This window comes from Chroicocephalus ridibundus, chromosome 6 (assembly GCF_963924245.1).
Source record: "Chroicocephalus ridibundus chromosome 6, bChrRid1.1, whole genome shotgun sequence".
NCBI classification, from domain to species: domain Eukaryota; kingdom Metazoa; phylum Chordata; class Aves; order Charadriiformes; family Laridae; genus Chroicocephalus; species Chroicocephalus ridibundus.
Window position 1 is genome coordinate 6,723,993 of NC_086289.1, and position 23,585 is coordinate 6,747,577.

General features: G+C 48.8%; 1 protein-coding gene across 1 annotated transcript; it reads left to right on the forward strand.

The window, feature by feature from the left end:
• The first annotated feature begins 16,252 nt into the window (after positions 1 to 16,252).
• Positions 16,253 to 19,337, forward strand: LOC134517784 (uncharacterized). The gene is made up of 2 exons (XM_063339663.1): positions 16,253 to 16,488; positions 18,168 to 19,337. The coding sequence occupies exons 1-2, from the start codon at positions 16,273 to 16,275 to the stop codon at positions 18,678 to 18,680; spliced, it is 729 nt and encodes a 242-aa protein (XP_063195733.1). The 5' UTR covers positions 16,253 to 16,272; the 3' UTR covers positions 18,681 to 19,337.
• Positions 19,338 to 23,585: the final 4,248 nt, after the last annotated feature.

The window sequence follows — 23,585 nt, forward strand, 5'->3', positions numbered from 1 at the left end:
TGGCACAACCACAGTTAAAAGCGAACTGCGGGGCATCGTCCAAACGATCTGTGTAACTTGACTGCGTGACTCCTGATCACTCCAATTTAGGAGCTTTATGATAATGAAGTGCAAGATGCTTTTCATCAGTGCTGCTGCTCATATCTTGGGCTGATGAGAGTGGCAAATCCATTCCAAGTCAGGAGTTAAAAAGCGTCTGATACTAAAGGGCTTGGGATGGTGGGGGAAGAAATAGGGAAGGGCGCTTTGCAGAGGGTGGTTGCTCTCGGGATGAAGGAAATAATAGCCAAATTTAACAGCGCCCTCTCCTGGCTCATGGCAGAATAACATGCAGGGCGGTTGGTCTCGGAGCAAGGCTGCAAGTACGGGGAGGTCGCAGCTGCTCCTTTCCTCCAACGGGATGGACTTGGTGAACTTTTTCTAGGCAATAAGCGCAGACAAGTTAAAATACTGCACTAAAATACTAAACCGGCTGTTTTTCATTAAAGGCAGTTAGTGTTGCTTTCATCAAAACTTCATCAAAACTTGAGGGGATCACCGTGTGTAAGAAAACTGATTAAAATTGCTTCGAAAGCTGGCATTATAGAGCAGATAATGCTCTCTGCCTCCCGAGCATACTTTGTGCCACAAAACAACTTCAGAAAAGGGCCAGCAGTTGTCCCTTCCCCCTGTCCTGTTCCTGCCCTGGGCTGGGAGCCTTTGAATTGCTCAAAGGCAGGACATTTCCCAAGGGACGCGGTGACCAGCATGCTGAGTATCGTAGCGTGGGCATGGGGAACAGATGCTGTTACACATTTGTTTCTACCCTCCTCTTCTATCACTTTAGCTTTTCCAGAGGTATCATAGAATCATAGAATCGTTAGGGTTGGAAGGGACCTTAAAGATCATCTAGTTCCAACCCCCCTGCCATGGGCAGGGACACCTCCCACCAGACCAGGTTGCTCAGAGCCCCGTCCAGCCTGGCCTTAGAAACTTCCAGGGATGGGTCTTCCACCACCTCTCTGGGCAACCATACCCCGAAGCCAAACCCGCTGCCTGTCCGCATTCCTGTGCTGCTCTCCGGCCTTGTAAAGCTTGTTTCACTTCACGCACAAATGTGCTAAACTGGAAAAAAATAGGTTGGTTGAGAAAAGCAGAATGGCAGGGCCAGGGCAGGGGGAGCGTTACCCGCTGGTTCATCTTGCAGGCAAAGGCTGCGATTGCCGTCCACGGGGTGTCCTGATGCCACCTGAGAAATGCTTGTCTTTTCCTTAACTACATTTCCAGCAGCATCTGGCTGTTTGTTTCCTTACCGGAGTGTGGCTGCAGCAACCCCTCAGTGCCTGTTTTCCCCAGGGAATCCCAGGTTTGTCTGCGAGCTGTTCTGCCTGGCCGGACCCCGCAGCCCGTGGGGAATGGCGGTGGTCGACGGGGCTTCGGCAGAAGGAGGGGGTTCAGCTGGCGGCAGCAGAGCTGAAGTTCTACCAGCGTTGACAAATGTGGTTTCCGTTTTTGTCAGGCCGATCTCAGCTGTCCGTGGGATGTGAGTGTTTCCGAGCGTTTGATTAGATAGGTTTCAAGTGTTTTTCCATGTCATTAACAAAAAGAGGTGGGAACTTGAAATACTTGAACAAGTTATGCTAACAATTGCAGCACTAAAGCTCTCCCAGTGTTACAAAAAACGTACCAACTTTGAGGTAAGTTAAAATTTTTCAGGTTCTTTTCCAAGCTACAGTCCAGAGGAACGGCCTGGCATAAATTTTTCTCGGTTCCTGTTCTGTATTTACTGACTTTGTAATTTTTCCATGGTTTGAATACTAGGTTTAGATGTTCTTTCACATCCGCAGCACACACAACATAAAAATGGCCTTTTTGCATACCTGAAATGTTACGGAGGTGGACCTGGCAGCAAAGAGTGTAGAGGACAAGCTCGATGTCCCTTTTTTTAGCCTGCAAAGAGATACTGAAGGATATGAAACCCCTGAAATTGAAGGACGAAGACGACACTGGTCCAGCTGTCACTGAGACCGAGTACCTCGGGACCAAATTGCAGGGGCAGGGCTTTGGAGCAAGTCACTCCCAAAACAAATGGGGGATCCATTTCTGCTGCTTTTCTTGCGCTATTCCGCTAGCCGCTATTAGAAGACAGGATTCTCGGCATCCTGACCTGGCTACTTGGCAAATCCGCGGGCCTAGAGAAGACCACTTGGATTAAAATTACAAGCTACCACGTAATGAAGATAATCAGGCTTGCGGAACACGTCAGGCTGCTGCTCACGCCACGTCTTCGACACCATTTCTCGTTGGGGAAGTATGAAGCTACCAGGGTTGTTGTTTTTTTTGTTGTTTTTTTTTTTTTTTTTTTAAAGCAAAGCTTTCATCCTGAAGCCAGAAGAGGACGAGCTGTGTGTTTCACCCTTTCATCCCTTTTCCCCACCCACTTCCTTTTCTACTGCAGAGAAATAAGTGAACTCTTTGTGATCTCTGCTTTCGGAAGGTTTCATCTCCCAAGCCGCTTCATAGATTATCAGCGGCGTCCCAGCTAACAGATGGCTGGAAGTGACAGCGGCGCTGCAAAGAATTAAGTAAATTATTTCCATCTCGGGATTGGTCTCGTTCACTACGTTATGGCGCTTTTAAGCATTTTCCATCCACTGGGATGAATATTTGTGTATCGTTTACGGAACACGAACAAAATCTCGCTGAACCAAAATTTCCAACCTCAAGGCGACTTGTTATTTTTGGAGTCATCATTGGGCCTCGGGCAAAGACTTAAGGGAAATCTTTTCCTCTGTAGTGGGGCCAATAACGCTGTAAACTTAAAGATGAACTGTCTTTTTCTGAGCTCAAGATTAGGCAATGAACCAACCTCTCTCTAAGCCGCTAGCAGCAGTCAGAAAAACTACTGAGTGGGGCAATTTTTTTTGGTAATTGTTTGTGTTTGTTAGTTTGACTCTTTGCTCTGGTTTGCTAAAAAATCCCTTTCATGTGCGAGTGTGGAATGTTCTTCTGTGAGAGGAGAGCTGCCAAAACCTGAATCAGTCTTTTTTTCCCTTCTTTCATTCCGCCCCCCCCTCCCCAACACACTTCAGCAGAGAGGCGACGAGCTAAAAAAAAACAGAATGTGGAAGTGATGAGTTTTTTCAGGACTCGGCGTTTTCAAAGAGGGATGCCCGAGGATGCGACCGACCCCCAGCAGGGTGGACGGAAAGGGAAAACCGCGCTGCTGAGCGCTGCCAAGAGCGGCTGGTGTTCAAGGCTGTGCTGCTGAGGCTCAGCTGTCCTTGCGCACGTAACTGCTGTCCCAGCAAAGCGCTCCAACTGGATCGGAAAAGAGAGCAGGGAGGGGAGTCGGTCTTTATCATCTGCTAAATAAAACTGAGCTGGCCAAAGGAGTGATCAAAGTGATGTAAATGAAGAAAAAGGGCATTAGTCTGCATTCGGATTAGTTTTGGCTTTGGTCCTGTGTGAGCTGACTGGTGGCACCACGGCTGTTAGAGCAGGGCGGCTGCAGCGGCGCTGGGAAAACTGTTACCGTCATCCCTCAATTTGCCTATGGATGAGTTCGGCTGGTGGCCAAGGTCTCCAAAAGCATGACGTGGGTACGTCCTGCCCACTCCAATTTTACTCAGGTGGCAGCAATCTCCTATTAGGCAGCGTCTCGCTTCGAGGCGCGTCTTGCTGCACCAGGTTGGGAGATTCACGAGCATCTGGACTGCAGCAGGACGAAGCACCCGCGTCCAAGGCGATGTGCAGTTCTCACACCCACCCGCTCTCCACTCTCGGTGGTCTCCTTCACCCCGCTCCTTTACCCCTCCAATTTCGCACAGGCATGACCCACACTGAGATTATTATCGTGCCCCCCCCTTCAAAGCTTATAAATACAATGTGTAGCGGTGGTTGTACCTCTGGAGGGCTGATGGATCACAAGCCCTCCTAGATACCCTATAAAAATCACCTTTTTTCATCGCAGGAAAGATGCAGTGCTGGGAAGAAGTGGTAATCGTTACTCAGCTTCTCAAAAAAGAGGAAATCATGGCTCACAGTAATGTGAGCATCACTGTTTTCCAGTGAAAAATATGTTAACTTGTTACAACATGTAACCTATTCCATAATTATTGTTTTTCCAAACATTTAGATGAATTACACAGTTCTGGTGCATTCATGTACCTCTGCGGTAGCCAGCGGTGGGGATTTTGCTAGCCATCCCCGGGCTCGCAGAACAGGCACGTGTCAACGTGGAGCATGAAGAGGAGAGAGTTACAACACCTTTTACCTGGGTGTGACCATTTTTTTCTATTTTGTGATGCACGCAAGCCATATACGAAATGTTTTTTTTACAAAGCAGTCCTTCTGCAGACATCAGCAAGGAGTTAAAGCAGTTGAAACAGATGGGTCACATCACACCCGCAAATTTAAGAGGACGGCCCCCGCATACTACCCTTGCTTCTCCGGCTCCCTTGGCTCGTCAGATACATTTGGTTCAAACTGGGCCGCGCTGAACCCCAGTCATCCCCGAGAAAGATCCCTGGGAAGGAGGAGGGCGCCCAGGGGAGCCGCTGCCTGAGCCTCTCAAACACAGGCACTGTTAAACGGGCCCCTGGCCGACCTCCGGCTTCCCACCGCGGCACGAGAGGAAGGCTGTCCCTACGGGGCAGAAGATACTGGTCAGAGCTTCAGCAACGTGGGAGGCTTCGCAGAAAGCGTGGGGATCACGGCTCATGCTGGTGAGTTCCCCGGGAACTGTGGCAGTGGGCATGGGGCAGGCGCGCGGGGGTGGTAAAGTGACTGTTGCTGGAGAAGGGGGCTGCTTTAAAAACAGAGAGAAGCTTTTGCTTGTGGGTATTTTTGTTTGTTTGTTTTTAATTTACTTTTTTGCTAACCAGACTAGAAACTAAGGTTTCAGTGTATTCCTGTTGTAGCTGGACTGATATAGCCTGAGCTGTGGCAAAAGTACGTTTGGCTATACCTTGCAGCAAATAATTTTGTGCGGCCAGCAGGGCCAGGGAGGGGATTCTGCCCCTCTGTTCCGCTCTGGTGAGACCCCACCTGGAGTGCTGCCTCCGGCTCTGGAGTCCTCAGCACAGGAAGGACATGGACCAGTTGGATGGGTCCAGAGGAGGCCACGAAAATGCTCAGAGGGCTGGAGCCCCTCTGCTGTGAGGACAGGCTGAGGGAGTTGGGGGCGTTCAGCCTGGAGAAGAGAAGGCTCCAGGGAGACCTTAGAGCCCCTTCCAGTATCTGAAGGGGCTACAGAAAAGCTGGGGAGGGATTTGGGATCAGGGAGTGGAGCGATAGGACAAGGGGTGACAGCTTTAAACTGGAAGAGGGGAGATTTAGATGAGATATCAGGAAGAAATTCTTTGCTGTGGGGATGGTGAGCCCCTGGCCCAGGTTGCCCAGGGAAGCTGTGGCTGCCCCATCCCTGGAGGGGTTCAAGGCCAGGCTGGACGGGGCTTGGAGCAGCCTGGGCTGGTGGGAGGTGTCCCTGCCCAGGGCAGGGGGTGGAACGGGATGAGCTTTAAGGTCCCTTCCAACCTGAACCATTCTGTGATTCTATGGTTTATGGGAGCCTGGACACGCCGCAGGTTGGCGCTGCCACGGCTAAACTGGGTAGGTATGCTTTCCAAACGCGTGTTCCACCCAGGCTGCTATCCCATTTATTTCTACAGATAACGGCACTAATTTAAAAGTGATTTAATCAGGTGACAGCTTTTGCATCTGCTGCAGGTTTCATTACATTAACACCACTAATAGATTTGCATTTTAGAGACCTGTCTTAGATGCCCGTTTGAACTGACAGAAGCCAGGGATGCAGCTGCCACCATTACGTTAATGCTGGGATTTTTCAGAGGCTCAGGCAGGACCTAAAGCTGCAGCTGGAGCCGGGGGGGGGATTGTGCTGATGGTGCCGATGGTGCTTCCACGCTTGGCGGAAGGTGGGATCTGCCGTATGTTCACGCTCCGTGTTCAACATCTTGGAAAACTCGGTTGTAAGAGACCGACGAGATCACGGCGGGAGGATGACGCTGACTGATAACGGGAAAAAAAGAAAAACCAAGGGCAACCAAGATGATTATGGGACTGGAGCACCTCCCTTATGAGGAAAGGCTGAAAGAGCTGGGACTCTTTAGCCTGGAGAAGAGAAGGTTGAGGGGGGACCTGATTAATGTTTACAAGTATCTAAAGGGTGGGTTTAAGGAGGACGGAGCCAGGCTCTTTTCAATGGTTCCCAGCGACAGGACGAGGGGCAATGGGCACAAGTTGGAACATAGGAAGTTCCGTTCAAATACACGGAAAAACTTCTTTACGGTGAGGGTGACAGAGCACTGGAACAGGCTGCCCAGGGAGGTTGTGGAGTCCCCTTCTCTGGAGATTTTCAAGACCCACCTGGATGCAGCCCTGAGGGATGTGCTTTAGGCAATCCTGCTCTAGCAGGGGAGTGGGACCAGATGATCTCTAGAGGTCCCTTCCAACTCTGAAGATTCCGTGAAAACGGAAAAAAAAAAACTACTATAATTCTGCATATCCCGCCATGGCCCTGCTCCGCTCCCCCCCGAGCTCCGCGGGGGTGCGGGGGGCAGGAGCCCTCACGGACGGGACACCCGGGTCCCCCTCGTCCCCCCCAGCCTCCCCCCCGCCCCTGCCCCGCCCCGGGCCGGCCGCCAGGGGGCGCCCCAGCGGCGGGTCCCAGCCGGCGGCAGCGTCTGCCTTCCTTGGGGCGGGGCGGGCGGGGGCGAGTTATTTCGGGTTTCGGCGTTGCCGTGTGTTGTTCTGGGGCGGCGTGAGGTGGGATCCCGGGCGTGAGGGTGTGTGATTTGTTCCCGCCCACCCGCCAGGCAGCGCAGCTGTGAGGGGACGGCACATCACACCCGGGCCCTCCCTGGAGCCACCCCCACAGGCCCAGAGGAGCAGGGACGTAGGATGGCAGGTGGGGAGGGCCGAGGTAAGGGCTCGGCGGAAGGGACACCTTGTCCTGGACCCCTCGGGTATCTCCCGGGAGAGCCGTCGGCCCCGTTGTCCGTGTGGGAAATCGCAGAGTCACAGCACGGCAGGGGCTGGAGGGGACCTCAGGAGATCATCTAGTCCAGCCCCCTGCCACAGCAGGGTCACCCAGAGCAGGCGGGATGAGTCCATGCCATGGGGATGAGCCAATGCCAGAGCGGCTTTTGGGCTGAGGGGAGTTTCTTTATGGGATGTCCAGGCGGGGAACTAAAGGCAGGGAAATGGAGGGGATGTAGGTCATTTAGGGGAGGAACAAGCGTGGGAAAATAGAGGGGTAAGGGATAAAAAGGGCTGGTCTCATCTAATTAGTTTTCTTGTTGGTACGCTTGCCATGGCCTGCGTTGGGCTGGCCCTGCCCTGCGCCCCGTCAGCGCTGGTTGGACGCCCCATGTGTCTGTGGTGGCAGCGCGCAGAGCGGGGTGGGTGGACGTAAGCGCCGTCAGCTGGAGTGGGAGCGGGGGGAGGTGGGCGCCCACGTGTCTGTGGGCCAGCGCGAGCGGGCGAGTGAGTGCTGGTGTGGATTTATGTGGTTGGACTCGATGATCTCAGAGGTCCCTTCCAACCGCTAAGATTCTGTGATCCCGCTGGCCAGTGGGTGAAGTTCGCGTGGCCGGGCTGTGTGTGAGTCTCTGAGGGTGAGCCTGTGGGCCGTCGGAGGGGCAAGGGGAGTCCCAGACGCTGCCAGAGAGACCGTGGGGTCTGGGGAGCTGTACGGCCATCCGTTTATGTATTTTTATATGCGTATATGTATACGTACGGTGTATATGTGTGTTCTGTGTGCGTCTGCCCACTGGTAGTACATCCTCAGCCTTGCTCCTGGTTGGACCTGGGGACGTGGAGCTGTGGCAGCTCTGCCTCTCCTGGGCTCTGGGATCCGGACCGGTTTCCCCCAACATGTAAACACCAAGTGGGGAGCTGCATCCCCGCCTGCCTGCACAGGGCTGCTGAGAGCACCGCTTGCCAGCCACGGGGGAACAGCTTCTCAGCGCTGGCTGTCAGGAGGTTATATCTGAAAGTGCTTTTAGCCCCGTGAGTTGCAGGCAGAGCCTCACCTCTGGCTGACCTGGGCAGCGGAGGGTCCGCAGAGGGGAAGGGGACACAGCGCCGGCATGCCAGAGCTCCGATTCCCACTTGCAGTAGGAAACGCCGCCTTCCCTACGCTCCCGTTTCAAGGCTTGTGATCCCCCAGTGCCAGCTGAGGTCGCAAGAGACAAGGCAAGGTGACTTAGCAGCGCAGGGGACGGCCGGAAGGAAAGGCAGGGTATTTCTGGAGGATTTTGCCCGTGTTCAGGTATTACCCATACAGTCTCACAGGCCCCAGACAGAACAGAATCCATGTGGATTTGAGGAGCTGTCTTATTTTTAACACTCCTTTGCTAACTTCAGTCCGCCTTTCTATCACTCCTCCTTTCCCAGATGGTTTAGCACAGGGGCTCTCCTGCTTTCCACGGAAAATTACCCAGAGGTCTTAGGGTCTGCTGAGAAACAGAGAGAGGTAACAGTCCTGAGGGTCTTCTCTGAGTCGGCCCTCCTACCCGCCAGCAGAGAAAGCAGACGTAACCTGCCCCTTCCTTCTCCAGCGGGACCCAGCTGCAGCAACATTGTCCCAGCAATGACATTTTTTCTGGCCACCAAGGGAGCAGTCCTCGGGAAAGCAACCAGGGCTTTCTAATTGTGCTCTTGACTCTCATTCTCTGCCTGCGATATTTTTGGTAGCACTGATAAAAGTTGACATCCTGGATGGGCTCTTTATTGACTTGCAAATACCGCCCTGGTACTGGTGATTGCCCTGTATCGGCTTCTTTCTGAAAAGAGACAGAGTGGTTTCCAGAAGGCGCAGGTGATCAGAACACCAGGCACTCACTGCCTGGGGGCAAAGGACACCACTTGTTAGAATATCGACCTGTTGACTTACGCGTCAATGCTTCTCTCTCTCTGCTTTCCTCTCTGTACAAGAGGACAATTTCTGCAGACAGCCGTGCTGAGGTGGAGCGTTCCAAGCTGAGCTTGCGTACTGTCAGCTTCTTTGTCACCATTTCTACAGGTGTCTTGGCCAACTGTGGCAAAGACGGACTAGGCATAAGGTTGTGAGAGCAGCAGAAACCGAGGTGGGGAGGCTGGTTTGTTTGTCTTTGTGTGAGGAGAGAGGAAACAGGGGGAAGAGCGTGGGGAGAAGAGGGAGGAGACGTCGATGGGAACAGAGCTGGCGGGAGGAAGGAAGGTGACGTGGTCATGTCTAGGCGTGCTACCAAGCGCAGCACGCAAGCGCCAGGAAAAATCCAGTGCATACCACCGAGAGACAAAGCAGAGAGGGAATCAGAGTATCTGTGAGCAGGTGAGACAAGAAATCAGCTGTGTTTTGGGGTTTTTTATGTATGTCCCAAAAAGTGGAGAAATCACCCCAGCTGAAGATGCAGGATGCCAGGAGGTGCCTTCCCCCTCCTGTGGCTCCGTGTTGCTGACACCACTTGGTGCAGCTGATAAACCTGTCAACTCTTCATTGCTCTCATGCTTTTGCAGCTCAGTTTGTCCCCAGGAGGCAACACCTGGTGAGGGCAGGACAGAAGTACGGTTGTCCTGAGCCTGTTGAGGTACCCAGACGAGTGTGGGAAGGTCCCGCACTGACGCGGTGCTTCAGCGTGGTCGGTCTGCGCAGTTTGTAGCTCCACACAGTTCAGGCACTGAATGCAGACAAAACGAATGTACCTGATGGAGCAGATCGGACCAGATCTCCGCCTGTGACAAGCAGTCACCTTCTTTATGCATCTTCCTCTACCCTGGATTTCACTCAGCCGTGGATTTGCTAATGCCTCCTTGTGCTTTAGAAGTTGCCGTGGGATGAAGCTGGAGACGAGGCACTTTGGGCCCGTGGAATAAGCACATTAGCTTAATGCGTCTGAAATACCTGGCAGTGTCAGCGCTGACATTGAAAGTCCACCTTTGGTTTCCAAAACTAATCCCTCAGAGAGGGAGGGGGCTGCTTTTATGCCTTTTAGAGCGCTTCTCTTGAAGATGTGCAATGTTGTAAAAGTGCTACAGAACTGTCAAGAGGTTCAGGTGAATTCATTCTCAGCACGGACCAGCTGCCAGCAGGGACGAGGCCATCCCACGCTGGACACCGCTGGCCCGCAGGGATCAGCGCTTTCCCTCTGCTTTCAGTCACCCAGCCAGGAAGCTCGGAAACCTGCGTTCAAAAACAGGAAAGGAAACAAAGAAAGAAAAGCCCTGAGAGCCTTGTTCTGGGAAACGCAGCAGCAAACCTCCCGGCTTCCCAGCTGCTTTATTCCGTGGCACGAAGGGTCACACCTGTCTGCTCCCATTGAGGTGCTCGTGTGGGAAAGGCTGTGCAGGACAGGAGGACAGCGGGGCGTAAATCAGAGCATTCATCACAAACACCCACAGCACTGCTCCCAAGTCAACTTCCCGTGTCCTGAGAAATGTGGGTCTTCTCCTCCTGTAGCTCTGCCTTAGATTGCGCTTCCCCTCCTAGGAGTGCAGGAGTTACATTTTTTATTCTTTTCCCATCTCTTATTTAACATCCACTTCTAATACTCCGCTTCCTGAACTCTAAGCATCCCTAATCCCTTTCCTGTACTTCAATCTACAGTCAATTTAAAAAAGAATCAGAAGGACTGAGAGATATAAATGTAATTGTGGCTCAACCTAGCCAGTGAATGTTTGCTTCAGGTTTAAAGCCGGTGATTATGACAGAAATCTCGCTATCTGGGCCGGGAGTCTCTGGTGAAAATCCGATAGTAAACATGCCACGTGAGGCGAGCATTTGACATCTGCGAACGGTGCCATCTGCTTCTTCTTTTAAGAGTATTAGCCATCTAAGAAGGGAAAAGAGAGGCATGAAACTTGGTCTGAGGTCAAAAGAGCGTGAGTGAGATCAGGGGTTTGATTGCCAAGTAAGATGGGGTATAGATTCACACCCCCAGACGCACTGGGGGGTTTTTTTTGCAAGTGGAGAGGAGATCCTTGCAATAGACACAAAGTCATGCCACCCGGATTTGGGGGAAGTCTGGATGCAGAGGCAGTGATACAGCCCCGGCTTATTTTCAGGGCTCAACCTAAGCCTTTTCTAAATGAGGAACTGAGTAACCGCAGAAGCCAAAAATTTTGACTCAGCCTTTTGCAGTTCTACTTCTGCTCCCACCCCCAGCCACTCGTCTCTGGGCAAGGAACGGCTCATTGCTTCTCTTTTCATGTCACGCTTTGCTCCCATGGTTACAAGCAAGGCCTGGCCGTCTCCTTGGCCAGCGGGTGATGGAGGTGGCGGGCTCCCCTTGGCCAGCGGGTGATGGAGGTGGCGTGCTCCCCTTGGCCAGCGGGTGATGGAGCTGCCGTGCTCCCCTCTCTTTTTCCTCGCCTCTTGGCGTTGCTTCAGGGTTGTCACGGGAGCCTCGGCGCTGCTTGGTCCCCTGCGATCCCGCCTGGCTCCGGCTCACCAAGGATTTGGGATGACCTTCCCTGGCTCCGGTCTTGGGAAACAGAGCACTTACAAGCCGGTACTTTTCACACTTTAACAAAAAACTCTTTGTAATTTAAAGGCTATGCATCATGTAAGACGGGAGTGCTCTTGATGCGAGACCGATGGCTGCGGGGAAGCAGCAGCCTGTTCTGTAGCTACCAGCTTATGTGGCAGCTCAGAGAGGTCTTGCTGAGCCCTGGGCTGTTGCAGCAGGAGCAGTGCTGGTCCTCAGGCAGACACTGGCACGTTTGTCGTACAGGACAGTAGCAGGGACACCCTTTTGACAGCAAGGAAGAAGGGATTTGCTGTGCAATTCACTTTGCTGTCTTTGTGAGTTTGCTTATGCCCACAGCCTTACGTGAGAGCATCTGTCTGGATTTTCATAGAATCACAGAATGGTTCAGGTTGGAAGGGACCTTAAAGATCATCCAGTGCCACCCCCTGCCCTGGGCAGGGACACCTCCCACCAGCCCAGGCTGCTCCAAGCCCCGTCCAGCCTGGCCTTGAACCAGGGATGGGGCAGCCACAGCTTCTCTGGGCAACCTGGGCCAGGGGCTCACCACCCCCACAGCAAAGAATTTCTTCCTGATATCTCATCTAAATCTCCCCTCTTTCAGTTTAAAGCTGTTACCCCTCGTCCTATCGCCCCACTCCCTGATAAAGAGTCCCTCCCCAGCTTTCCTGTAGCCCCTTAAGTACCGATCCCAGTTGTAGCAGCTTTTAAAGCTCCAGCTCCTGGAATGAAGGAATTAAGATGGAAACCTCCGGTTTCATTTAAAAACAAACAGCAGCAAATGCCCCTTGATTGTTCTTGTCTCTAAAAAATGAATTAAACCATCGCAAAATGTATTCAACTCATCTGGGACTCCTGTCAGACAAAGCGGCCCGTGTTGGGAACGGCAGGGTGACGCGTGTGGCAACAGCCACGCTGTGCAGGGATGAACCAAGGGTGAGGCCAGGGGGCAATGCCAGCGGTACCGAAATATTAGTAACAACATTACACAAGTAAATACAAGTAAGAATTAGTCTCAACTTAGTGGCAAATGCGGTCACAGATGGTGGCTTGGCTGGCGTGACTGGGGTGATGGAGTTAAGAGCCAGAGTGAGCAGCGGCTTTAGGGCTCTGACCGAGAAGAGAGGGCAAACCGCGCTGGACCGGCCCCAGTGCCTGTGCTGGCAAAACGACTGGTTCTGTGGACGAAGGGATGTCACACACCGCGGCTGCCGGGAGAGCTCGGCGGGTCACAGCCACGGCACTTACCCCAGTGTGGGTGGCAGCGACGGATGTTCTCGTTTGCTGCGTAAAACTATGCAGCCTTCGACGTGTTACAGCTTCACAAAGCCGATGCTGTGGGAATGAATTCATACTTTTGTAACACAAATTAGGTATCTTTAACTTGGGAAAATACTCATCGCATTGATGAATGAGCATAGCTTTCCTTATTGCTACAAGGAATTTGATAATCTATATATAAAGTGTGACACCGTGTATTTATTACTTGGTTTTGGATGTGATTTTGGATGCCACCCCCGGTTTTGGATTTGGACTTTTATTAACATCTGTGTCATTCACTGGTACTTTGAAAAATAAAACATTTCTGCTTTGCAATTTATGATTAATTTGGGATGTTATCAATCATTCACCTTACTTACGATACTTAAAGATTGGATATAAAAATAGACCAGTTCTTATTTGTTGGTAGTGGAGCAAATGCGAATGGTTGGCAATAGTAGGGGTTGTAGAAATCTAAATAATTCCTTGCATGATTTTTCTTTTGAGTGATTTACCCCCAAGGCAGAAGAACTGAGATTTGTGGCCACAAGCTGTTCATGCAAACTGCTGTAAGCAGCGCTGGCTGACCTGCCGTGAGGAATGGTATAATAATGTGACTCTCCATTTAAAAAAAAAGAAAAAGTTCTTTTTAAAAGAGTCTAAAGGTTAGGATATAAGGTGGGTAACTAATGAAGCCTATGTGCTGCCGAAAGTCGTGTTTCTTTTCACCGGAGCATCAAAGGATAATGTAAAGTTTCATGTTGAACAGGGCAGAGAGCTTTGCTGAAGGGAGAATGACCTGGGCCCCGCTGTATGCAGTAATGGTACGGTACAAGAAGGAACACGGGGTTATAAAAGGACAGACTCTGTGAGCTCCGATTTTAGACCACGGGAGCAGAATCAGAACCTCCCATTAGCACAGGAACGTGGGGCTTTTTCTTTAAAGCTCCACGCAAGTCACACGCTGTACATGGCGCTGGCATATTCATTAAGCACAGTGCGCAATTACAGATTAAAAGCTGCTGGTGTCTCACTTCAACCAGGCAAATGCTTTCACGGGAGAAGAGGGAATGAATTTTGATAATGAGAGGTTTTCAGGCTGCAGGTTTAAATGGAGAGAGGGAACTCTTTACCCTGTGGACAATCGCGGCGCGTTCGCAGGGCCCCTGCAAAGCCTCTGCTCTCACAATAGATCCCATCTCCCAAAGAAACTGTGTCAATGGCAGCGATTTCGCACAGCTCTTATTTCTCTGAATCGGACGACAGCTGTGGGCAGTGCCATGGATATCTTGATCTGGGAAATAACAAAGCCCTCCGTGGCCAGTGAAATCAGTTTCTCCTGCTGCCGCCTTGGTTTTTTTCTCCCTCTTCTCTCCGCAGGGTCAGGCAGGTTCTGCCGGCACTCGGGCTGCACCCTGCTTGTCCCGGCGGGGCTGAAGCAACGCAGACCTGCGTGTAGTGACGTGGCCTAAACGCTTACGGACGAGACCCACCTCCTGCCTGTCCACAGGGACTTATTGGTCCGGGTTTGGCTGGAACACGTCCCGAAGACAAAGATCTGGGAGGGAGAAGTAATAAATAAATAATTTTTTTTTTTTTTTTTCCTGCTAAATTGGACCAGGAAAGTCTTTCAAGGGGGAAATATGGTGCCATGAAGCCTTGTTAATGCTTTGCTAATTTTTCTCAGGTACTGCTAGCGAGGCCACGTTGTACTTACGTATTAAGGTATCATTATGTATAAAACAACAATGCAAATAATCAGGGCTGCATCAGGGATGACTCATAGTTCTATCACTTTGTGAGCATCGTGACATCTCTCCATGCAAGCTGTTACCATCAACCTCGTATTTGAATTCGCGTGTGGCTCACGCAGAGCTGTGGACGCAGCCCCTGCTCCCTGGTACCCCCCGGCGTGGGTGTAGCTGAAATGGTCACTCGCGCTGACAGCTCTGCTCTCTGCCTGACGACCGCTTTACCCTCAAATTCAACAAACGCCGGAGCCAGAACTGGTTAAAAAAAAATATGGTGTTGCCTCTTTGCATTTGGACAGTGGAGAGCTGGATGTAACTGCTTACGTGAGTTCTTTACTTATGGCTGACCTGCTTTGGTCCAGCAGCCGGGGGGGTGCTGTGGCCGGGGGTTCTGCCCTGAGCCTGCCGGGCTGCCATCTGCCAGCGCGTCTAAAGCACTAACCTGAATCCAGCTGATGGTCTCGTGGAGAAGATCCAAAGCTCTTTACGGCTCACAGTCAGCGCGTTGAATACGCGCATGCAAATATTTATGGATGCCTTGGATGGATATGGATTCCTAGCTCATCCAGGACACACAAATATTTGCATGCACGTTGCCAGAGCGTGCGAGTATTTATGGATGCCTTGGATAAGCTAGAAGCCCTGGGGGCTGAGGGGATTATAAACCCCCTCTGTCTACCTCCCACAAGCACCAGGGAGCACAGCAGTTACTCCACGGCACGTGATGGAGCAGAGGCGGTTCATCCCTGGCTACCGGTGCTCTGCAGGCAAACTGGCCACGGTGGGGCAGTGGACGGAGGTGCTGCCCTCCAAGCAGCAGGAGACATCCACTGGTCCTGCGGACCGTGAGGAGCCCCGTGCTGCCAAAGTTCATGACATACCAACTGTTGCAACGACATACATTTATCTGTCTCTAGCAGGTGATACCACTAACGTATCTTTAAATCAAAACCATGGAGCTGTTCCCCTGACTGCCCCTTCTCTAGGACAGTTAGGCTGTAAGCTCTTCGGGGCAGCTCTTGGTTCTTACTGTGAACATTTTCACAGCTTTGGCTGAAAAGAATCATGGTCTTACTGTGGCCACTTGCCAAATCTGCATTGGTGCTGGGCGGTTTGAATGCGGCACATCCCTCTCCAGACACGGCTACACCAGCAGCAAGGCAGTTCGGATCTCCTCAGATCTCCAGGGCTGTTGCCTGTCTCCAGCCATGAGGAATTTTTTGTTGCAGCTGTCTACCCTGTTTCTCTTGACCTGTCGGATGATTGTGTTGACTTACCTTTTGCCTCGCTGAGCAAAAGCCCTGAATGTTTGGCTGTCAGGGATGCCTAGCCAGCAGGGAGGGATCTGCCGGCTCCGATGTAAGCCGAGTGACAACTCCTGCGTGTGGGCTGTTGATCTTCTCTAATTGCCGTCGCGTCAGCAGTCTCATTAGGCTGTCTGGGATGACGGTATGAGACTTTGTAATCCCTGCAAATTCCCCCCCTCACCTGAACCCTTTGCGTTCGTGGTTTGGATTTACCGGCCTTCTGTGAAGAGCTTTCAGAGGTTAAAAGTGGCATTAAATGGGTTGAGGGTTCCAGACCTGAGGGAAGGCGTCACCTGCCAATGATCTCCAAGAATCCGGTTTAGGAAGAGCCGCGCTGCTCGGCGCTGTTAGCCTGTCTGCTGGCCCCAACGTTACAGATTGTCGAGGAGCTCACTAGCACGAGACCATGCGTTAGAGGAAAACTAGAAGAGAGTATTATTCTGGAACACACATCGCTTCCAACCTCTTCTGAATCGTGCTGAAATGGAGAGACCCACCTCAGTGATGTGCCTGAGAACCTGCTGTGTAAAAGACTGTAAACCGCTCTGTTTCACTGAAAATCTATCCAAGCTGGGACAACCCCAGCTCTCCAGGAACTGCAGTTTCTCTCGTAGGACGATGAAACAAAGGCGGTCAAACAGTATTACCATGTGCACCTTGCCCATCATCCCAGAATATCCAGGCTTTCAGGACATTAAGGTTTGTATGCAAAAACTCTCTTTATATGATAACTGCTGCCTGTTCTTCTCTTAGAGTTATTCCCCTACTTCCTGGTAAATTGGTATTTGATATGATGGTAAGTTTTGGGTTGTGCTTCAGTATAGAAAAGCTTAACTTAAAAGACTTTTGTTCTGCTACATTATCAAGTTGTTAAGTTTACGTTGATTATTAATTTTTAAACAACTTTTTAAAGTTTGAGGTGGGAAGGAGAGACTACTTGTTAATCAAGTCTTAGTGTTCTTCAGTCACCTGACTTATTCCAGAAGTCCGACCACTCTAGGCAGGGTCATTAGATTTGTTGGGTCCCTTCCAGAATGAAGTGTGATGGAATAGCGAGAGATCAAAAAACTGGGTTACTTTTCAGTTTACATGTCATGGCCAACCCATTATTTCTCATTTGCGCTCAATGTTTTTCATTCATTACCAGCAGGCGACACGCCAAATGCTGGTGATGGAGTGCCCTACTGAGACATTGCTGGGCTCTGAAACCAGATTTGTGGCTGGACCCTTAGCAAGTATCTAGACTTAATTAGCAATTGTCAAAAACGGCATGAATGATGGCTTTTTTTTATGCCAAAGGCATTGTTAGGCATAATAAGTGATTGCAAAATGTTCTATGGTCCTGCTGTGGCTGTCATCTACATACAGTATAGACTTTTTTAAAATTTTTTATTGACTTGAAACAGTAATATAATATAAACCAGTTCTTCCTTCAAGCTGAACTGTTAAGGATTTTCAGAGAAAAAGCCACGGTCCGGTCTAACTTGGTGTACAGAAACCGGCTGTTGCCCCTGTAGCTTGAGATGGATTGGGCTGTCTCGGAATACCTGTGGGCAAGGTGGGAATGGCGGAGCAGGAACTTTACAAACCCCAGGGGACACTGAGCTGTGGACATGGAAAGGTAATCTTTTACATAGTGAATTTCTAGCAGAATTTTCTCTCGCAGCCAATAAAAGGACTCGCAGCAGGGATCATCTCTTTCTTTGACTCTTCGAGTAACTCCAGTATTAATTTATTTGGCTGGTTAGAAAGGAGATTGGCATCCTATGGTGGGAAAGGAGGAGAAAACTCCATGCACATCTACAATATGCTGCGGGGTAATGGTAATAAACTTCATAGTTTTAAGGTGTAGAAATATATTGTGTGTGAAAATTGCAATTCTTGTAATAATACGCTGCAGCTCAGAACGGAGTTACCTGGGAGTAAGGGAAGGGAAGGGAAAACAAAGAACAAACCTCTTGCAAGTGGGATCTGGTTTTACCATGGGAAACAGCAGCTTGTCAGGCTGATGAGGTTTGAAAAGGATAAACCTGAAGTTCTGTCGATACAGACAGGTGAGAGATTCTTTCAGAAAAATAGATTTTCAGAGAGGCTACATGAAATTGTGGCAGCACATCAGAGTCAGTGGGAGGTAAAAATGCTCAGCGTTGTTAAACCTCAGCCCAAAGGACTTCTCTTCCAGGGAGGGATTGGAAGAAAACTGCTAGGTCTTCAGGGAATTTGGGTTAAGAACCTAAAACCTTCCCTCACCGCTGTTTACTGTATGGAACCATACACTTAAGATCCTTTTGCTACTTGAGCCAGTGTGTTTTAATTCAGATTTCCTTCTCCCTTCTGTCCCCAATCCTGCCTCTCCCTCCCTCCCCTATTTTAAACAGTCATCAAGAAATTATTTGGAAACTCCATCTTTCAACCAACTTTTCCAGGACTTGGAAAGAGGAAAGAGCTCCTCCTCACAGCTGAATCATTTTCCGGGCAGAGCTTCCTTAGTCCATTGCTTGGGGAGCTCCTCGAAAGGCCACCCGATGACCAGCAGTGGCTTCCACGACAAACCATTGCAAGAGTATTTCGACGAGAGGCTGATGGAGCTCAGGAACTATGAAAGTAAGAGGTCTAATAGGAAGACAAAAGTATTTGCTGATAAGAACCAGAACCCCTTCCTCGCCCGCAGAGGCTCTCGGCGCAGAAGCAGCTGCAGCGCTGTGGCGATGGTCGGGCACGGCCAGGAGGGCGAGGAGTCCTGCAGCGCAGCAAACCACGATGACAAAAAGGGGCTCGAGCGTAGCCATCGAGAGGAAACCCAGAGCGTCCCAGACCTCTACAAGGGTGACTTCTTGGGCCTTTTGACAATGTACATCGCTGCTCCCCTAGAAGCATTTGTGCAAAAATAATGATACCGGAGCTGGGTATGGCTTTTCGTGCAGTCCTGAAAATGAGGGGGAATTGTCCTTGTTCAGCACCATTCCGACTTAAGTAGTTTGCGTCTGACACAGAAATGTGCTTGTCTGTGGGAGAAAATATTCTCGCATTCTGTGTTCTTGATTAGCATTGCATATATTTGTTTTCAATTTTTTTTCGCAAAGAATCAGTATCATTGGGACATAGTTGTGACTTACTATATACAGAGTGTTCTAAATACATGCACGTTACTTGAAATTTAAGTTGCCTTAAAAAAGGTGATTAGTGTCAGAGAAGCAGCTTGGTTTCCTATTATGCAGTTTGTATTAGCTAATCTGAAGAGAGACCGTTGCATTCTGCCTAGTTACTTTGCTTGTTTTAAGCCTCTTGGTTTTTATCGTGTCACTTCGGTCCAACTCCTGGCGATGTTTTGCACAGGTGCAAATAGTTGATGAGAAATGATTGATTTTCACTCTTTGCCACATGTAATCACCAGGTGGATCACCGTAAGTGTTTGATGCACGAAGAAGCAAACACAGACATAAGTTTTAATTTTGAATATGATCAGCCATTATGGGTTCATTTGCAGACTCAAAAACCTTTGACTTAAAAAGCACTACGAGGGCAAAGAGGAGAAAATGCTAGACTTAAGTGGGAATGATGGAAGTAAGTATGAAAGAAGGCTCCTTCCCTCTTTCTTACCATGAGAACAACATGGCAGAGTCCTAATGTAATCTGAACTTCAAATTGTTTATTGTATTGAAGTGTTTATCGTGGTCATCTAAGTATACAATGTCAGCTGCAGCTGAATCTTTTCATTATGTGGAACGTCAATGTTTAATTCCCCAGCAGTACACTGACTCAACATCGGACCCAAAACAGGCAATTTTTTTAAGCTTCCAGAAAGAACTACTGCTGCCTGTGGTGTCACTGGCAATAAATTCCTCATTACAGTGTTGGTTTGAGTTCATGTTTCTGTCTTTGCTTTCAGACTTGTTTGAACGTGAGCTAACAAGTAGGCCATGTCCCTGGCTAGACCTCATCCCTTCCAGTGCTGGCTTCTCCCCATCACTTTGACCTCCCTCTTCCTCCCATTTCTCCAGCCCTGGTGAAACTCGCCCCAAGGTGTGTCTCACCCCTCCTGCAGTTCATACTTCCCCTCCTCCCCATACTTACCTATATGCAGAAGTGTTTCTTCTATTGCACTGCCTCCTCAGCCCTTGGGCCTCACAGCTCAGTCTTTCAGAGTGTGTGAGGGAATATATGCGGAGAGGAGAGGGCAGATTAAGGAATCTCTCGCATCCCTCCTGCCATCCCATCCCTGAGGAAACAACCAAGAGTTTCCCCCCTAAAAGGGAAGCGAAACAGTTAAGACTCATGACACATCTCCTTCCCAATCCTGGGATCAACAGCATCTAAGGGAACCAAGGCGGGATACTGAGAGCTCTCGTTCCTTTCTGTGTGGGAGAAAGCTTTACATTCTTAGGGTAAATGAATTTTTCAGAATTCACAGTTGCCTTACTGCTGCAAATGGAGGGGAGCAGCCAATTAGGTGAGATTTTTCCCTGAAGGAAAATATTTTTTTTAGATTCAAATGAAAGTCTGAAACACACACTATATTAGCAGATGCCATAGAGGGGATGCATCTGGTTTTCATTGTAAATCTGCCAGAGGTTAGTTTCTCCTCTAGGAGTGAACGCACAATAATAACACAGTATTAGGTGAGGGCATAAGGACAAGGGAACAATATTAATGGAACACGGGCAATCTTAATTCTTTCTTTTCTTAACCTTGTGGCTTTGCACCCTTAAATATGTGCTTTTGAAGTTCAGCTCTGCACGTCGCTTCCTACCGACAAGCTTTTTACAAAAGGCAAACTGCCTGCCTTCCTGCTGCTGATAGTTTACTCATTATCACACTGCAGTGACCCAGTGACCAGACATTAGCGGGTCTGGGGCATCCCGAGCCTCTCCGCAGACCTCTGCCATAGAAGCTAACAGAGGTACATGGAGCCTCGTACTGTTGGGGTTCTGCTGGAGTTTGCTGACACCAGAGGAAAAAGCTTGCCTTTAATTAAGAAAAAATTTAGCAGTGATAAACTGTAATAAAAAAAAAAATAGAAAGTCAGGTAAAATTTACCCAAGTGTCAATAAATGGGCTATTCAAGCTGCTCAGCCTCTGCGGCGGAGTTACTCTTCTCTACTTAGGACAAGTCAGAGCACCAATTTTTAATAGGCCCTATTTTCATTTTATTTTTTACTTTTACTGTATACCAAATATAAAATAGAATTACAAAAGCCAACGGATTAGACTCTGACTGGGGAGAAGCTTGTATTGTCTCCTCCCCTAGAAGCACCCCATAGACCCGAAATTGCCCAGTCAGGCCCATTTATGGTATTTTTTTCATCTGTAAAGCACCCTACGGGATTAAATAAGTTGTCATGTTTTTTTTAATTGGCTTTCCTTCAAAATAGTGTTATGACTTCCCTCTGAGAGGCTGCGCATCTCATGCCGGAGATAGTGGAAAAATCTAAGGGAGATTACATCTCCCAAGAGGGAACATATCTAGATGCTGCTGTACGGAAAGGACATTAAGTTACAGAGAGAACAAAACCACCAAGAATGTTAGAAAAGGAATAAAATTTCATCTCACATCCTCTCAGATTGTTAAAATGTTGTGAAAAATGGCTTGGGTTTGTTTGGAAAGTGATAATACGCATGACCTGAATTTATGCAGTCTATTACCTTAGGTTTTACGGGGTTTAGCTGTTGGATGTAGCTGCTGCTTTTGTGTAGATAATCTGTTTTCACAATGCTCTTCCATGAAACTTGATGCAAACACTGTTTGCCATTAGCAGCCTCATAAAAATATTCTCTATGCCTCCATGAAAAGGTCTTCTTTCTCCCCTTAAAGAAAAAGCACTGCACCACTTTCCTCCTGGTGACTTTGCAGCTACTCTTTGGTTTAGGTCTTTCTGTACGGCATCCAGAAGAGCACCCTTGGTTGGCTGTGGTTGTTGGTTTCCTTCTCTAACCACTTTGCCTCTGCCTAATTGGAGCTTAGGGTAAGTCCTCTGTAGGGCCTCGTAAATCAGAGAGTGCTCAACTTCAAAAAACAATAGTTCGTGTCTTCTGAAGCTTGTGTTCCTACTAGTGATTTTGTCATCCTTGAACTTGTTTCTAAGGCCATAAAGAGTTGTTTCTAAGGCCATAAAGAGTTGTTTCTAAGGCCATAAAGAGTTGTTTCAGCCGAGAGCGTGCAGTGCAGCGGAAGGCTGGGGATGTGAGGATGGGAGGCAGAGGGAGGACACCTCAGGGGAAACACAACCTGCTTGCAGATGAGAATCTGAACTTCCACAAAGTGAGATACAACCTCAGGTTGGTTTTCAGTTTCTTCAGTCTCTGTGAAGATGTGATGGGCCAGAAAATACAAAAGATGGTAATAGTAAAACATATGAATCCACAAAGGCATCTAGCAAGATCTGAGCTTCATCCCACTCTCACTGCAATGACCTTCAAGATCCCAAGGACTTGAGGAAGCTCTGTTTGATTACATGCCTCATTAAAGCAAAAAGAATAGTTTTCATGTATTTAAATTAAGGAATTTATTAAAAAAAAGCCAAAAAAACAATCAAAACAGTGGTTTGATCTAGATACAGCAGCACTGTGACATTACTAGGACATTATGTACGAAGAATCCAAGCAGCCATAGAACACAGAAGCCTTTATCTTCAGTAACAATCCCAAAATGAAACTAGCTTCATCAAACAATGTTAAAGATCTCCCTGGAAAGAGAAACAAAACCAAACAGACCCTCCCCACCCCTAACCCTTTGGATACTAGAATGATTTTTTTTGTACAATACCAACAGCCACTAGCTCTTCTAATTGAGAACACTTGCTTGAATTTATTACAAAAATGATCTGTTGCCTCAGTTATGAAAGACAACTTTTAACATTGCTTTAGAAGTGTCTGCTCCTCTTATAGACTACAGTATTAGAAGTGCTTAAAAACATTTAATCCTGGATATGCTCTTGAAATTCAACCAGAAGGATACTCTGTGTGTGTTTATATACCAAATATGATTTTTCATTTTTAAAGCAGGTGAAAAGACTAACCCTAATATGAAACTGCAATTTCACAATTTAATTATTAGTCAGATATGGGCAACCACATGATAGTTCATGAAATCTTTAGGTCTATCTACATTGCTCAGAAACACAAAATAAAGTTTTTACAACTTTCGCCTTCAAAAGGCTAAAATGTTACGTCTCGTAGAAGAGTGTCCAGTGTTTAAAAGAAATGCAATTAAGGGAGACCCCATTCAATACATGAAACATAACTCATTTGAGCTTGCTAATAAACATATCTAACAGCTGCGTGTGGGGTGACGAGACAGGAAAATGCATTTGTCATCCAGCCACTACCTGAAATGTTTCTTCTCTGGGAGTGAATCTTCTCCACAGGACCGCCGATTCTCCAGAAAACCTGGAGTTGCCCTTTGGAGCCCGCTCATCCCAGGCATGCGGTCGCCTCTTTTGTTTCCACAGCTGGGCAGTGAGTTGACCCAATGTTTGCCACACGTGCATCTTTGGGACTTCACACAGCATCTCCCTTAATTGGTACCTAGGGATTCGTTTGCAGGCTTGGCCAAGAAAAGTTGACCCAACGAATGTTATTTTGTTCCCTTCCTCATAACTATTTATTTCCAACATTAAAAAAAAAAAAGGGGAAGTGTTTGTGAATGCTGCAATTACTCGCTAGCTCTTACATTAGAAATGAATACTTCAACATTTGCACTGTCGTCTTATCCTCTGTTGGAGATGTCTTTACAGAAGTGCAGGGCATTCTGCTTCAATACCTCCAAGGAACAAAGACAAATGAATAACAAAAAAGAG